Source organism: Amblyomma americanum, chromosome 8 (assembly GCF_052857255.1).
Source record: "Amblyomma americanum isolate KBUSLIRL-KWMA chromosome 8, ASM5285725v1, whole genome shotgun sequence".
Classification (NCBI taxonomy): Eukaryota; Metazoa; Arthropoda; class Arachnida; order Ixodida; family Ixodidae; genus Amblyomma; species Amblyomma americanum.
Window position 1 is genome coordinate 21,007,089 of NC_135504.1, and position 16,994 is coordinate 21,024,082.

The 16,994-nt window shown below is 50.4% G+C and overlaps 1 protein-coding gene and 1 pseudogene across 1 annotated transcript; both read right to left on the reverse strand.

Annotated features, from left to right (window-relative positions):
* Nucleotides 1-322: 322 nt before the first annotated feature.
* On the reverse strand, nucleotides 323-13,150 carry LOC144100129 (protein argonaute-2-like). The gene is made up of 5 exons (XM_077633162.1): nucleotides 12,929-13,150; nucleotides 5,179-7,212; nucleotides 2,595-2,822; nucleotides 1,261-1,613; nucleotides 323-433 (listed from the first exon to the last, which is right to left on the reverse strand). Exons 2-4 carry the CDS (start codon nucleotides 6,580-6,582, stop codon nucleotides 1,299-1,301), a joined length of 1,947 nt encoding a protein of 648 aa, XP_077489288.1. The 5' UTR covers nucleotides 6,583-7,212; nucleotides 12,929-13,150; the 3' UTR covers nucleotides 323-433; nucleotides 1,261-1,298.
* Nucleotides 13,151-15,430: 2,280 nt separating this feature from the next.
* On the reverse strand, nucleotides 15,431-15,573 carry LOC144102816 (U2 spliceosomal RNA; annotated as a pseudogene).
* Nucleotides 15,574-16,994: the final 1,421 nt, after the last annotated feature.

Sequence of the window (16,994 nt, forward strand, 5' to 3'; positions counted from 1 at the left end):
AAAAGCCACACACACTCGTGTTGTGCATTGCACATAGTCGCCTGTATCAACTTCCATCTGCGGCGCAAACAGATCGGATCAGCTTAACCTCGATCAGAGCTTAACGTGAGTCCAATGTGCCAGCAAAGCGAAACCATGAGCCAACTAGGCGAAACACATGATTTCGGGCGTCTACTCGGTTTAACTACGTTTTAAAACCATATCACTTTTTTAGCATGTGTTGTAGTAGAACAGACTGGCTTCGGCCAACGCTGGCCAATGCAATCGCCAGTGACTGCAAAAAAGAAAACCTCATGCAACGGCCACCTTTTTTTGGCCAATATTTTTTTATTGCAACTTAGTTCCAGGGCACACAAACAGCAATGTTTGGCACCCGCACTCTTCGAACAGCCCATGAAACAACAAAAACAAGAAAATCCTTCTCCTTGCGAGCCTGCAAGAAAACAAAAGTTAGAATTAGTGGCGACTTGACAGACTTATGCCTACATGGAAATTGTTCCGGCGAATTTCAATCAAAGGCAGTCCGAGCGTCTAACAACGAAGACCACCGATTTGTAATTGCTTATAAGAGGCTCGCGGACCTACAACTCAAAATAAACTGATCATGTATTTCTTGCAAGAAAATAAAGCCCTTATTTCAATGTTTCCGATTGTTTGCAATCGCTTTCGATCGCAAAGAAACAAACCACATTAAAAAATGTTGCCGTAGGGCATTCGTGAAGCGGCGCCCTTTAACATCCATCCCATGCATACCGCTTCACCTGCGCGTTGAACACACGACACTGCGACGCCAAGAGGGACGAGAGAAGATGTCCACTTCGTGTCACGTATATCTTGTCCTCTACGTGTTGCGCACATGTCCAACATTCTTGGACAAACATTATGAAAATGTGGAAACTAAGATACTGGCATAGAAATATTGAAGAAAGATTCTCCCGATATGCGGAAAAACCTTCCTTTTATGGTGTTGCCATCGCTTGCATCTAGCATTTATGACTGTAATAGAAAACCAGTGAGAAACGCTTTGGACAGTAACAAAAATGTTAATAGCAAAAAAATGCAAGCCTGTAGGCGAGATGTTGCGGATATGTTGATCATTGTAGTAGAATCTTACAATATATGAGGAACACTGCGCTCATAATACCCTCCCTATACCCTATGTAACACCCTCCCTGCTAATGCCATTAAACGCTTTCCCGTTGGAAGAGGCTTTCTCCAGAACTGTTTGGTATGACGTCAGTGGTACGCCTCCAGGCTCACCGTAACCGGAATGCAGGGGCAGCGGAGAACCTCCTCCATTACACGAAGTACATGGAGGCCTGCAGTTCCTGCAGCACCTTGACGGCCTCCACGTATTGGGCAGTGGTCAACACGGCGTCCCCGCCGCCCTCAGACGACTGGCTGACCGCGCCTGACGTCTCCAGCTTGCTGGCGATGTGGTGTTTTGCGCGGAAGGCGGCCAGGTGCGCGTAGTACACAGGGGCCGGGATGCTCACGCTCCTTGCACACCGGGAGTATGTGTGGCACAGGTAGAAGCTGAGCTTCTGCAGGTCGTCCGCGCTGAAGTTGGAGTCATCCCACACGATATAGTAGTGGGCCGGCCGGCTGGTACCCTGCGGGTGAGCAGAGGAGTACATTTATACACTTGCGAGAATTCCGAGTGCCGTGTCGGGTTGAGTCGCGTCGTATCGTGGTGTGTGGTGGTGCGGTGTGGTCTTGCTTGTGGTACGATGTGATGTGGCGTGGTGTGTGCGGTTTAAATACGCTTATTTTACTAGCACACATTACGTGGGAAGGAGAGTGTTTAAACGCAATATACAAAAACCGGCAGTGCCTATGAGCACATGCAGCACGCGCTCGCCCTGCTTCTAATGCTGCATGCACAACATGTTTCTGGCTTTATTTGGCCTTAAATGCCCTCGAGCCAATAAATACCGTGAATAACTATTATTTCTTGGTTGGCTGTCATCAGTGCATTGGTCGGTCATCGTCATCTATGTCGCTGTCCCGACTTCGGGACAGCTTAAAAAACGAGGCATACAAGCCGACGCGACTATTTAAAAAAAATCAATTTTTTGGCCGTTTTTTGAGACTTCAAAGCCGCGTCCCGTTTTAACGTACGAGCAACCAGGCCCAGCCGAACATCAAGCGCTTCTCTTTTCACCTAACCTTATGCATTCATTGTTTCAGTAGACGCCACTCCCAAAATAAACGCTAATGACCACATCCACGTGAGAGCAGCATTCCGCGCTGGCCCTAGAGGTCCCCCTTGCGCAACTTCCGATACCGCTTCCTCAAGGACGAACGATGACGTCACAGTCACTCACTGCGCTCCTGGTGGCCTCAACGTGAAGTGGAAAGCTTCCGTCACGGTCTTGCTTGCAGGCGATCTCGGAGGCCATGCTTCCGTTTTCTCAAGATGCGGAAGGCCTCTACCGCAGGCGCTCCTGGTATTTGTAGCGCACTAACAACGCGACGCGACTGCGGCGACGCCGGCGCCCGGACTATTTCCTCCCTAAATTCATAAACGACAACACCGCAGACCATTTGTTCCCGCTCACAATAGCCACAAGAGCGGAGAAGCGGTCGCCCACCTGGATGCCGAAGTGGCTGCAGAGGAAGAAGTCGAAGTCCAGCGGGTGCGTGACCACCGAGTCTACGGTCGTGCCTGGTGGGACGTTGCGACACTTGCCCACGCCGTCGCGGTCGTGGGCGGGCATGAACCTCGTGTGGTGCCGCTTCTGGACCACGATGAACGTCAGTGGTGGCTCGTAGGTCTCGGTGGGACACATTTCCGCACACGCCAGCCGGATGGCGCTCACCTGGGAGATTCGAGAGCGGAAACAAAGAAAAACTTGGTCAGGGATTAAAGGCCATTCGACGAATCACGATACATACTTGGTACAGAATGCAGACAAAACACTTTGGGCCTTCACGAACTATGCTGTCCTATCTTACACAATTGCAGTTTGAGAAAAACTGTACGGCGAAGAACAGCGTTTTTTTTAGCAATGCGGTTATCGGTAGTACTCTGGTTAAAGGAGCAGTTTCAGCTACCGTTCAGTTCAACGGAAGTGCAGCTTTTCCAACTGACGCTGAAATGAATAACAGTCGGCTGCAGTTACTCGGCACACACCGCTAAATTGAGTTCACGGGGTTCACATTCTGGATCACGTGATCGGTTTATACATAGCTCTAAAAATTGATTCCCTACTTGACTTCCCTCAACCAAAATTTCCGTGCAAGGTTGGCTTTTGAGTATGCCGCAAGTGAACAACCACACAGAGCCAAGAAAATTCAGTAGAGGAACGTCCGGCTTCACCGCTCAGCCGTTGTTTTCCTGGTACCACTTCGCGGCATTTTTTTTCTGGATACGACTAAAGAATGAAGCCGCTTTTCCCCGCAAAAGAACCCCCTTGCAGTCAATGGCGCCAGCTGGTTTTCACGAACCTGCAAGGTGGACAATGCAGCGAGCGTGGTGACAATGACAATAGTCTTTCATGTGAGGGGGGAGACTAACCCCTTCCTTTTGCCACTTCCTTCATGGTTACCTTAAAAGGCTCATGAGAAATGGTCTACGCCGTTGGCTGCAAGAGAGTCCTTTCAGGGGGAAAAGCCGCTTGGTTCTTAGTGAGACTTATATTAGCCAGGATAGCAAGATGTGGCAGCCGGAAATGCCGCCCACTCGGCCGAAGCAGTGGGTCAGTAGACTGGCCTAACTACAACCCCCTACTGAGCTGAGATCTGAACAGCAGGTGGCGCTGCCTTTTATTACCCGTGCCACACGCGCTCTAGAAATAACCGCAGATGTTTGTAGCCTTAAGTTTGCCTATGCCATTATTTTCGGAGCTGGCAGTACACGTCCAGGTTTAATGACATTATTATTGACAGATATATTTACATTACAGATTCGCCACTATAACAGAGGAGATTACAATCAAATAAATGACGAACTTCAAGTGTTTTCTGATAATATCCTGGCGCCATCTTTTCAAGACAGGTCAGTAGAAGATAACCGCGTGTTCAATTTAGAGACAAGATCGCAGAAATAGTAGCCAAACATGCCCCGCTTATCACGCTATCACATCATAAATCTAGCCCTTGCTTTACAAGAAAGCATCAACGAATGAGAAATAAGAAAAAGAAACGGTTGATGTACTTTTACTATATGATTTTGTTATTTCTAAGCTATGTTGTACAAATTTCAGTATTTGACCCCCCCACCCCTCACACACACACAATGCCTCTCCTGAGGACTGTAAGGTATCTGTAAATGAATGAATAAATAAATAAATAAATAAATAAATAAATAAATAAATAAATTCACGGTGATGATAACGCCTTCAAGGGAGTAAAAAATCACCTGAAAATAAACAGTGTCAATGAGCCAGTATCTCAGAATGTCATTCAAATATAATATAAAAATAAATTTGTAGAAAATGCCACTGTTGTTGCTTGACAATTTGCCAAAGTAGAACTCGCGTGCCAGCTAGCTCACAGGCTAACAGTACTTCGGAATTGCTGGTAAAAATGGTGCTATTTATGAATAAACCATTATCCACAGGATAGTAACTTCTCACAAAAAAAGTTGCATATCTTTCTGCATGCGGAATGGGGATAAGAGTATACACTGCTCGGGCGAATGAGTTGTGGCGAACTCAGTAGGTCGCAAACGGCAGTTAGTCTGTCTAATGCCATTCAATACGAGTGCGTGACACTGTTCTGATGGCATTAAAACTTGATCACTAAGTTATTAATGACATTAAACATGACCTTGTGGCACTGGTATAGCACCTCTAACTGTCGTTCAGTTCAACGGACGGTCAACTGCACAGCCGTTAATATCGCCCGAGCGTAAAAGGGGTGAGACACGGAGCGGGCACGCACAAAACCCAACCACAAGCCTCAGTCTTGGATGTTTACCACCTTTTGAAGAGAAACGATCAAGCTGACGTCAACTAACACCGAGAAGACGTCTCCAGAAATGAATGTCCCGAATGTCCAGAAATTATAGCGCTGTGGAGATCTATTCGGTGCCGTTACGTATATGCACAGCAAGTCCGCTTGTCATAAGACAAAAGGTTATCCAATGACGCTAGCGGCATTGAATGCGGTATAGCTGTCTTAACAAGATGAGCGTTTAGTGGGCACAGTATTGTAGTAGGCGCAGTTGCTTACCTCATGGTTACGGACTTCCAAGAACTGCCCCTCGCTCACTCCGTCTCTGTAGAAGACGATCCGCAGGGGCTTGTAACCGTTGGTGCGGTAGAAAACCAGTAGCAATTCCTTGACCATGTCCTTCAGGTCCTTGATAATTTCCACACGCGCCTTAGCCTTGGAGTCTTCAATCTGTACCCGAATGGTGGCGTGAAACTTGGACGGTACAGGGTCTAGGCTTCCGACGCACGCGGCGATGGATGGCCTGATCTTGTCTCCAGGCGATGGGTGCGACACGTCTGCTCCGATGACGATCACGGGCCTATGGAATACCTTGGGTTTCTCCTGCATCAGGAGACTATTGTTGACTCCGCCCATCTTGGCGTTGATCTTTTGGCACAGGTTTTGGATGAGCGATGCGTTACACTTTTGGACAACGTTGTTGTCCAAGATGCATTGTGTGCGCAGGGAGAGCTCAGTCTCTGCCACCTGCTTGATCTCAGCGTAGTTTGTGGCTTTTGTTATCACAGCCACAACCATCTCCAACTGCGGGTACTGCTGGCGCTGCTCCGTGAGAACGGTCCGCATGGGCTGGCGGTTTGTGTCGAACGTGATGACCGCAAGCGGCTGCGCAATGCGCATGCCCAGTTCTTGGCCGATGCGGATCAGCATCTTGATGAAGTTGTCCAGGCAGTCTTTGTGCATGAAGCGGCTCACGTTGAGAACAATCCACTGTGTCATGGACATCGCCTTGTGGAAACGCTGCCCTCGGAGATCCCACGTACCGTCGCGTGGCTTGCACATGGTGTTGTTCTCAAAAACCAGAGTTGGCGGGTCGAGCACTCTGCCCACAACCTGAGTGGGTTCGGAGTTGATCTTGACGCCGAACTCTCGCAGGTACTTCTCCGAGGTGCTGACCATGTCGCGCACAGACTGACGAATCTCCAGGAAGCGCTTGGCTGGGGGCTTGGCCGTGCGCTTGATCATCTCGGCGGTCTGACTCTCATCGAGTTTCTTCCGACAGTGCTGGCCTTCGGTCAGCTCGCACACCTCCAGAGGAATGTAGACCGGATGCGTCGGGCTGCCACTCTGCACGCAAGGGAAGTTCGGGTACGACAAGCGCCTGTAGCGGCTCTGGAAGTAGTCGGCGACGGAGATCTGACTACCTTCTGATTCAAAATAGATGTCCTTCGCAGCTTCCCTCGTGATCTTGACCACTTTGTACTTGCGCGGGTACGGAAGGTGCGTCACTTTTATGCGGAGTCCTTTGAGCTCCCTATCCAGCCGCACGTACTGGTTGTCGCGCAATGACCGTAAGTCCGCGGGTGTCAACACACGCCGGCTGTCGCTGAAAAACCTGCACATGAAGTCTACCAGTGGAAGCGGCTCGTAGAATGCTGTTGCTGACATGTCGACGTTAAGCATGGGCTTCCATTGGGCGGGTCGAACACTCGTGTAGTAGCCAAACCACACCTCCCGGCCTCCTCCGAGGTCATTGTACTCGTTGGGTCCCGGCGGTCTGAAGAACGAGCGTCCAACCGGCGCAAGGTTGATCGAGGGGCTGTGCCTCAAGACGATGTCGATGGCCTGGAGGACTTCCTGGGGCACAGTTTGTACGCGCTTTTGGAAGACGCCATGCAGGGCATCCAGGTTCACGGTGGCTGCATACTGGATCTTGATGGTAAACTTCTGGCTTCTCTGGTCTTCTTCGAGGTCGACTGTGAATGTTCGCTCGCGGAAGTTGAGCTGACGGCGCGTGTACAGGTTCTTGCGGCCATCGAAAGCCGGGATGCAGTTGGCCAGGTCTTGCCGGTACTTCTTTACTAGGAGCTCGATGACTATCCTGTTAATCTTTGTACTGAGGCATCGGTACTTTTTCTGCTCAGGAACCTTGGTCTCCTGGGCAGTCTCCGATGAGATGTCGACGTCGTAGTGGTAGACGCTGCCGGTCGGTATCTCAATGCTGAAGTGGTTGGCAAGAAGTTGTATGGTCCGGCCCAGCTGGCCGTGGGCGGGCCGCCGCGGGAAGTGAGAGGGCAGGGTTCGCTCGAGCTCCTGCGCCGTGATTGGTGGTAATTAGAGCAGGGCATGAAGAAGTAAGTATGCACGCACTGTTTCGTGTGTTGAGCGTCACACATGTTTGGCCGAATGGTCTTCGATCTACACTACAGTGCAGGACCGGTTCCGGTGAGTCTTAACGGGGAAAGCCTCCTGCACCCCGTGTGTTGTAGCGAGCCTATTAAAGGACGGCGCTTGAACATTAATATCCTCCCCTGAGAATGTTTTAAATGTTTCGTGCAAGCGAAGTTATCTGCAGTCAATATCTAAATTTCAGCGTCTTCTAGCCTTTCTATCTCCTTTCATCACTCTTTTCATGCTCACAGGTCGGCGCTCTTTCAGCCAGCCCTACCCACTCGGCCCCACCGCCGGCTGCAGACGCGTTCGGGAATTTTCCCGGTAATGGGGGGGGGGGGGGAGGGCTTCCTGAACCGCCGAAAGGACACTTATTATTGGCAGCGGCCACAATAGCTGCCATACTTCTGAATCTAACCGACAGACACATCTGAACAAAAATACGCAGGAGCGCGAGGCGGAGAAATGCACGGGCGTGAAAAAGTCGCTGTAAGGAGCTCGCCAACCTTCGCTCGGGATTGTTGGTTCTGCGCTCAATGTGGGAATATATGGTTCAGGTGTTTATGACGAAAGCTCGTAGTACTTGAGCGAGGTTGAGCGAGGTACACGGTTGGTCAAAAGTTCCGGGGCCACAGGGCTTGCTTCTTTCATCGGTATATCGCGGCATTTAAGGTGCGATTAAAGCTATCAAGGTTCGCAGAGTATATAATGATACCTCTTCCGCCCTCTACGGATATTTTGAGTCTTTGGGTGTGTCATGTCTGCCTGATTATACAGCTCAAAAGCAGACCCTATGGCCTGGGAACTTTCGACCTACCCTGTACTTTCCTCGGAAGGTATTTCAAAGCCTTGTTCTATCTTGAGCACATGTGACAGGGACGATCGGGTCGATTGCAAAATCAAGGAAACGGACTGCGTGGTTGTGGTGTACATCAAAAGCGAGACAGTAAGTACTAGTTCTTTCTGTGCCTTAATTTATTTATTCAGGGAACCGAGCCCATGATAGCGCAAGAGCTCAAGTATTTCTTCCAAGGTTTCTGAACCACTCAAAGGGCAACTGTGGGCGAGTTTGAATGTTTTAGACGTGGTATTGTGTTCCTATTTGCATAACATTTCTTGGGAGTCAATTCTCTGTGCCTTTAAAAGCGTTTTTCAAAATCCTGAGTAGAAGCCCTTTAAACCAGCAAAAGCAAAGAACGCCGAAACTAAATCTGGGTTTCTCCCAAAGAATGACGTCAAGGTAGAAGCTTGTCGTCATGCATACATTACTGTAACAAAAACTTTCGGCGCGTTGACTGACTAAACTGGAGACTGTAAGCGACAGAACACTGTGTGAAATGACCAAAAACAAAGGTCTTCATTTTCTTCTTCTTGCGCAAACTCCAAGCAAATATCGAAGGGATTTGCAGCTGGTGACGTCACACGTGCAAGGTCGCCCTCAGAAATCGTCCCGATTGGGGCGACAAAATTGGAAAAATTTAATTATTCGTGCTGAAACAAACCGACGCCCGGCGGCGAAGCTCGGCACAAGGAATTACCGTGGAAATTTCGGCATTCGTGGAGGCCAACAAAAGACGCCACAGCTGGCCATTAACAGCGAAAGATGAACAACATTCACACGAATTTTTCTGTGAATTGAGAATGTGCAGGCGCGTAATTTATAAAAATCAACAGGTGCAGCACAAAGAAACATCAATTCGCCAGACTGGATGTTTGGGCTCGACGGTGCACCATTTCACTTCGAGTAAAAGAGCATTTAACGAGTGACTAAAAAAGACAATGCACTCACCGCGGTGGCTCGGTGGTTAGAGTGCTCGGTCACTGAACCGGCGTTCCCAGGTCCGAAACCGACCGCTGCGGCTGCGTTTCGATGGAGCCGAAACGCTAAGGCGCCCGTGTGCTGTTCGATGTCAGTGGACTTTAATGAGTCCCAGGTGGTCGAAATCATTCCGGAGCCCTCCACTACGGCACTTCTTTCTTTCCTCTTTCACTCCCCGCCCCTTTGTCCTTTCCTTACGGCGCTGTACGGGTGTACGCCGATATGAGAGACAGGTACTGCGCCAATATCTTCCGCCCCCCCCCCCAGAAAATTTAATGTGGATTTGCCCAATAATATTAATAATTAATCGGTTTTTGAGGAAAGGAAATGGCGCCGTATCTGTCTCATATACCGTTGGGCACCTTGACCGCGCCGTAAGGGAAGGGGAAAAGGAGGGAGTGAAAGAATAATAATAATAATTGGTTTTTGGTGGAAAGGAAATGGCGCAGTATCTGTCTCATATATCGTTGGACACCTGAACCGCGCCGTAAGGGAAGGGATAAAGGAGGGAGTGAAAGAAGAGAGGAACAAATAGGTCCGTAGTGGAGGGCTCCGGAATAATTTCGACCACCTGGGGATCTTTAACGTGCACTGACATCGCACAGCACACGGGCGCCTTAGCGTTTTTCCTCCATAAAAACGCAGCCGCCGCGGTCGGGTTCGAACCCGGGAACTCCGGATCAGTAGTCGAGCGTCCTAACCACTGAGCCACCGCGGCGGGGCGAGGGAGTGAAAGAAGAAAAAAAGAAAGAAGTGCCGTAGTGGAGGGCTCCGGAATAATTTCGACAACTTGGGGATCTTTAACGTGCACTGACGTCGCACAGCACACGGGCGCCTTAGCCTTTACCCGCCGCGGTGGCTCAGTGGTTAGAGCGCTCGGCTACTGATCCGGAGTTCCCGGGTTCGAACCCGACCGCGGCGGCTGTGTTTTTATGGAGGAAAAACGCGAAAGCGCCCGTGTGCTGTGCGACGCCAGTGCACGTTAAAGATCGCCAGGTGGCCGAAATTATTCCGGAGCCCACCGCTACGGCACTTCTCTCTTCCTTTCTTCTTTCACTCCCTCCTATATCCCTTCCGTTACTGCGCGGTTCAGGTGTTCAACGATATATGAGACTGATACTGCGCATTTCCTTTCGCCCAAAATTATTATTATTACTTAGCGTTTTTCCTCCATAAAAACGCCGCCGCCGCGGACGGGTTCGCACCCTGGAACATCGGATCAGTAGCCGAGCGACCTAACCACTGAGCCACCGCAGTGGGTCAGAATTCCGGCATAAAACTTTAAATACAGCCAAGGTTTAAGCCTAGAATCGTTTGATATCAAAAATGAAAATTTTCATCCGCGTGATGAGTTTTGGGATCTTGTAATCATGGAAATATTTATTATGAATTCACACGTACTGCGCTATATAAAAAAATCCGGTTCGGCGCATTGTATTGCAGTGTATTGTTTTGAGTTATACGGCGTATAAGCAGCTAAGGCTATCATCTTTAACGTGCACTGACTTCGCACAGCACACGGGCGCGTTAGCGTTTAGCCTCCATAAAAACGCAGTCGCCGAGGTAGGGTTCGAATCCGGGAACTCCGGATCAGTAGCAGAGCGCCCTTACCACTTAGCCACCGCGGCGGGTTGGATTAGCTCGGCTAATCCAGGATATACAAAGCGAAAAGCGAGATTGAGATCTCCACTGACCCACGGAGCCGTTAGCCCGCGTTTCCTTTCGTGAAAATGAACGGTCTTTGCAAAGTTGTCAACGCCAATGAACTCTATGAACACTGTGGGCTCACTTGTTTTGTTTGGTTTTTGAGGAAAGGAAATGGCACAGTAACCGTCTCACTGTGGTGGACACCCGTACCGCGCCGTGAAGGAAGGGATAAAGGAGGGAGGGAAAGAGGAACCTAAATTTAAAGTTGGATTTTGAGGAAATGTGCTGCGGTGCACAGCGGCGGAACACCTGTGGCTTGGTGCTACTAGTGAAGCATGGACAGTGGTAAGTAGGGATCGAGAGAGAGAGAGAGAAATGCGCCCTGTGACGTCACTGCTCCTCGTGCATGTGCAGCACGGCTCTCCAGGAATCATGCGAAACTGCGCAACCTGTGGCCAGTAAAGCTTCCGCTTTAAAAAGAATTTCACACGCTGTCAACACAACACTCGGCCGCGGGTGCGTAAGTACTGAACCCAAAGGCTAAACTTGACGACGCACCAATTCTTCGAGCCACCCTTTATCCAGGCGACGACTGAGGCCCTGAACCTCAGAGAAGAAACTGTGAGAATTGAAAATTGGTAATCGGGGATAGGAAATGACGCTGTACCTTTCTCACATATCGGCGGACACCTGAAACGCGCGGTAAGGGAAGAGAAAATGCGATAGTGAAAGAGGAAAGGAAGAAATAAATGCCCTAGTGGAGGGCTCCGGAATAATTTTGACCACCTGGGGATCTTTAACATACACTGACATCGCACAGCACGCGGGCGCCTCAGCGCTTCGCCTCCATCGAAACGCAGCTGCCGCGGTCAGGTTAATAATCATAATAACTGGTTTTTTGGGGAAAGGAAATGACGCAGTATCTGTCTCATATGTCGTTGGACACCTGAACCGCGCCGTAAGGAAAGGGATAAAGGAGGGAGTGAAAGAAGAAAGGAAGAAGGAGGTACCGTCGTGGAGGGCTCCGGAATAATTTCGACCACCTGGGGATCTTTAACGTGCACTGACATCGCACAGCACACGGGCGCCTTAGCGTTTTTCCTCCATAAAAACTCAGCCGCCGCGGTTGGGTTCGAACCCGGGAACTCCGGATCAGTAGTCGAGCGCCCTAACCACTGAGCCACCGCGGCGGGGCCGGTCAGGTTCCAACCACTCATCTAAATACGGTCGTTACGTCACAAACTTTCCTTTTAAATTTCGCCCACTCGCCTTGTCTATCTCATTGTTAACCAAGGAACCCATTGCGGTTCCCAAACGTTGTTCAATATCTTGACTTTCTCAGCGGCTAAATCTGATGTTTCACTTCCAGAGCGCCCTATACGTCAATCACTACCACGATGCTTGCTACCCACAGAACTTTTTGTTAGTAAAAACTAAGCCCTGCATAGTCGGCTGCAATTCGAGAAAGAAGCGACGGATGCCCTACCAAGGAAGCCTTGCAGCCAACGGCGTCGGCCGATTCTCCGGACGCCGCTCTCAATCTGATTAAACGGTGGTTCATCTCCTTTCATATGCCACTCCCTGAGATGTCACGCAGGTCCAAGAGGATTGTCTAACCATGAAGTCATGAGAACCAGTCGACGCCTTTGGCTGGACGGCCTATTTCAAAAGGCATATGCTGATTCGTTCTTGAGTTGTATTATACCGGGGTTTGGTTCTCGTACCGTCTGTGCAAGTCGAAGTTTTGGAAAGGTGATGTTTCCTCTTGCCTTGAAACTAACAGTTAAAGCCCTTTGTAACGAAGCGGTTTATAACGAAACAACTGATAACGAAGAAATTATGATTGCACGTGGAAGCTCAGCCAACAGGAGCTATAACGAAGCTACGCTTACAAAGAAGTTATTGAAGGAAACTTTCAACTTCGTGGTAGAGGTTCAACCGCTTTAAAAAGGTGCAACTTTATATGGACCGCTGGCATAACAAGCTGCACAGCATGGTTTATAACGAAATAATGGATATAACGAAGGAATTACGATTCCCCTTGGAAGCTCGGTCAACACTGCATATAACGAAGTAACAGCCGCGAACGAACTTTTTACTTTGTTATAACGAGGTTAAACGAGCTACATGCCATGGCCAAAGGTGAAGCCCTTTTCGGAAAACAGTACGTACCTTGATCCTGACATCGTCGCCTGGAGTGGCTTGGTCTCCAGCTTCGGGGGTTTGCTCGGTTACCGCAACGGGCGGCGTACATGGAGGCGACGGTGGTAGGGCAACTGCTGCCGGCTGACTGCGACTCACGGCGGCTGCTGCGAATGGAGGCCGCGGGCTGCTGGCCGCTACCTTGGCGTCACCTGCGGCGGCGGCGGCCCCGTAGCTGGGACGGTAGGCGCTGGGCTGAGCGGTGGGCTGAGCTTTTGGCTGCGCGGTGGGCTGAGCTCTGGGCTGCGCTGCAGGGGTCGGGCCGCGGCTGACGGCGCGCGGCTGCGGGCTTGGCGCAGCGCCCTGCTGGAGTGCTTGCGCGAACGACACCCGCGACGGACCAGCGGGCGACGGAGCAGGAGCGGTGGCACCGGCGGGCGACGGAGCAGAAGCGGTGGCACCGGCGGGCGACGGAGCAGGAGCGGTGCCTTGATTGCCACCGCTGGCCGAAGGCACCGCTGCGAGCCGAAAATGCCCGTTTAACGTAGCGTTGATACATCTGCTGCGTTTGCGATCATAGCGATCGTTACGACACGCATATGTACACCGGCGAAAGCTGAAGACTGGACAGCCGTCGCCGGAGCTCCGTTGGTAGAGCACCGGACGCTAAATTCAGAGGTAGTGGGTTTCGGATCCCACCGGCGGCATGTAATTGTTTTACGTCTCCTTTAAAATCAATTATCTTAAAAAAGTTTCGTTTTTTTCCATGGGGGTTTAACGTCGCAAAGAGAGAGACAGAGAAAGACAGAAAGGCAGGGAGGTTAACTAGGCAACACCCGGTATGCTACCCTACACGTGGGAAGTGGAACGGAGGGAGAGACAAAAGGAAGAGAACAAAGGGATATGATAACTTTTCCACGTGTCCGTCGGCCGTTACTTGCAGGGTACACAGGGCACACACTGATTGTTCACAATCTTGCACTCAGTCCTGAGTCCTTCAAGCACTTTAAAGGTGCCTTCAAAGCTGTCCTCTGCGATGAAGGCGTACTCCAAGGACCCAGACTCTTTAACAAGTTTTTGCCGTATTAAGCCCCCACGGATGAACACCACATATTATTAAAAAAACATCCCCTATGCTTCTTGGTTCGGTCACTGTTGGCATCTGTCATGTATGTCATAACGAGCACCACTTGTCCCTTCCCTTGTCTGCTCAACAGTAAAAGACAGATGGTATAGAGTACCTAGTCGAGGGTTTGACGGTATGCCGTCTGGTCAGGTCAGCAGAATGAATCTTCGGTTTACTGACCATGTGAATGTGGTCAGCTGACTTCAGCTAACATATCTGACATGGTCAGAGACCGAAAATTCAGTATACTGTGGACGAGAGCATACGTCGCAATAGCCGTCCCAACTAAGACGCTGTGCAAGCCGACAATGGCATGCTCCGTGACTACACACGTCTAAACACGCAGCGCCCCCAAACAGCGTCGTATACCCTTTGCACGGAAGAACTGAGTGCGAGGCCCTAGCTGTCGCACAGGGTCTTAATGTTCACACAAATGTGATCAGCCCTCCCCCCACAGCAACGAAGAAGCAACAAATGTCCCGCCGCGCATTCAATATATTTTCGACACACGCGCACGCTTTCCTTCTAGTTGTATACTTGAGAACAAAAAAAACAATTTTAAATTTAACTTCGCTAACCCTGGAATTCAGCGAAAACAAGGACGCTTGCTAAGCACCTGAGGCTCGTCCACGGCAGCGCGTGCATGGACAGCCGTTCTATAGTATGTACCCACACGACCACGTGGCTTAGACGTAGTATCTCATGGTCTTACATCCCCATCAAATGTATTGAGGGTCAAAGGTGAACCCAAATGTCACCTAATGTCAAAGGTCAAAGATCAGAGGTCAACGAAAGGCCATGGGTCAAGGGCAGAGGTCAAGAGTTCCACGCCATAACTGTACCACGTACGGTCATACATGGCTAACGTGGTTGGGCTGAAGGTCATTGGAGGCCATTCTCCGGCCTATGCGACGACTGCTTTACCAAACGTGGTGAAGCTTTTCGCTTCGTGTTTAACTGCAGTTACTTCTTTAGTTTCCCTACTTTTAAAGGGAAGCCCGTTCCTGCGTTCCGCGTCGTAGTCGGTGTAACATATGCTACTTGACAGGTGACGTGTTACTGAGTGTGACAGGTGACGTGTTGGCAGGTAGCAGCAGAGCGAAGCGCCACCTGACACGGCGAGAGGAATGGACAGCCGGAATGCGGCTGCTACGGGACGATGCCGGAGGGCCGCTAGCAACGCAACAGGAACCTGCCAAGCGGTAGCGAGCGGCTTGCGAAGAGCTGCGCTCTAATTCCGATTTACCGTCTTTTGTAATGGGTCGTCTGTCTGTCTGTTACTGCCAGGAAGAAAGGAAAGTGCACAGGCCTGCTCACTGGCTCAAGCCGAGCAACAATCGCTACCACGTGCAGATAGTAGGAGAGTTGAAAGATGGGACAGAAAGACAGGATAGTAAAGACGCGCTAAAGACAAGGCCGATCCCAGAGGTAGTGCAATACCGGGCCAACCGGTGGCGGGAAAGAAGCATCCTTCAAACTCCCCGCCACATTTCCAAAAATAAGTCCAACTTGGACCCGTAAGAGATACTCCACGGGTCCGGACAACTATATTGGGGCATCAATTTTTTTTCATTTATATATCAGGCGTAAAGAATGCACCTTTCGTACCGCGGATAACGCTTGCTGTCACGGAGAATGTCAACAAATGCTGGTTGTGGGAAACGTTTCCCCAAATCCCTGCCTTTCCTCGAAATCGACGGAGTCCAGAACATCGTCAACGCCAATTGCAATGATCACAATGAACGCAGCGGTGGCGGCTGAATGACGTCATAGCTGTCACGTGGCTTCTCCTCGGTTCAAGGTAAAACTCTCCTATACGGCGAAGCAGCTACGCAAGGTAGTAGTAAAGCATTCCCTTTACAGGAAGGGGACGATTAGATGGCTGCTCGACCCTATTGAGCTGCGATGTAGGGGCTGCCGCACATGTGGCGAGGGCTGCTTGCCACCGGGGGTACCTGTTGCTAAACCGTCGTCATCGCTTCAGGTGAGGCGGCTGTTGCGAGTCCTTTCTGCCAATCTTTTCTCTCAAATCTCGTTTAACTCTCCAAATGTCTGCCCGTAGCAGCGATTATCCTCACGTGGCAGTGATTACCTGCACGTGGTAGCTACTGTGGATCAGCTTGAGCCGGTGGGCGGGTCCGTGAACTTTTCATTCTTCCCTAAGTCTCAACAACAACAACAAAACCCCGCCACTCATCGCACCACACAGCGGGACGCCAAGCTGTTAAGCCGGCTTGATTTCACCCGAGAGGCCCATAGAGTGCGAACTCTTACCTAGAAACAAGAGACACGCAGTCGCGATAAACAGCGACCACAATCCAGGGAAAGACAGACCTTTGCTGAAAATTGAAAATTGGTTTTTGAGGAAAAAAAAAGACGCAGTAACCGTCTCGCATATCGCGGTGCACACCTGAAGCACGCCGTAAGGGAACGGATAGAAGGACTGTGTGCAGAAAGGAAAAAAAAAGGTGCTGTAGTGGAGGGCTCCGGAATAATCGTACATAATAATATCGTACAGCACACGGGAACCTTTGCGTTTCGCCTCCATCGAAACGCTGCCGCCGAGGTCGGGTTCGAAACCGGGTACTCCGGATCAGTAGCCGAGCGCCCTAATCACTGAGCCACCGCGGTGGGTAATCCGGATAGCCCAAGCAAAAAATGCAGTGGAAACAGATTAATGACGCTCAAACGCGATACCCGAAAGACGCGGGCTCAATCCCGGCCGCGGCGGTCGAATTTCGATGGAGGCGAAATTCAAAAGGCCCGTGTTCTGTGCGATGTCAGGGCATGTTAAAGAACCCCAACGTAGTCGAAATTTCCGGAGCCCTTCACTACGGCGGCTCTCATAGCCTAAGTCGCTTTGGGACGTTAAACCCAAATAAACCATAAAGAAATCGTAAATGCGCTTAGGGGATTAGGGTGCGGAGCTGTTGCTATGCACCAAGAACGGACTAAAACGAGACGGCAGCG

What these genes read in the sequence shown, in the direction of transcription:
- LOC144100129 (XM_077633162.1), bottom strand. Translation starts at nt 6,582, where the DNA reads ATGCTTAACGTCGACATGTCAGCAACAGCATTCTACGAGCCGCTTCCA. An exon ending in TGGAAGTCCGTAACCATGAG is followed by an intron (nt 2,823 to 5,178) that starts GTAAGCAACTGC and finishes CGAATCTCCCAG; the next exon opens with GTGAGCGCCATCCGGCTGGC. An exon ending in GCAGCCACTTCGGCATCCAG is followed by an intron (nt 1,614 to 2,594) that starts GTGGGCGACCGC and finishes GCTCACCCGCAG; the next exon opens with GGTACCAGCCGGCCGGCCCA.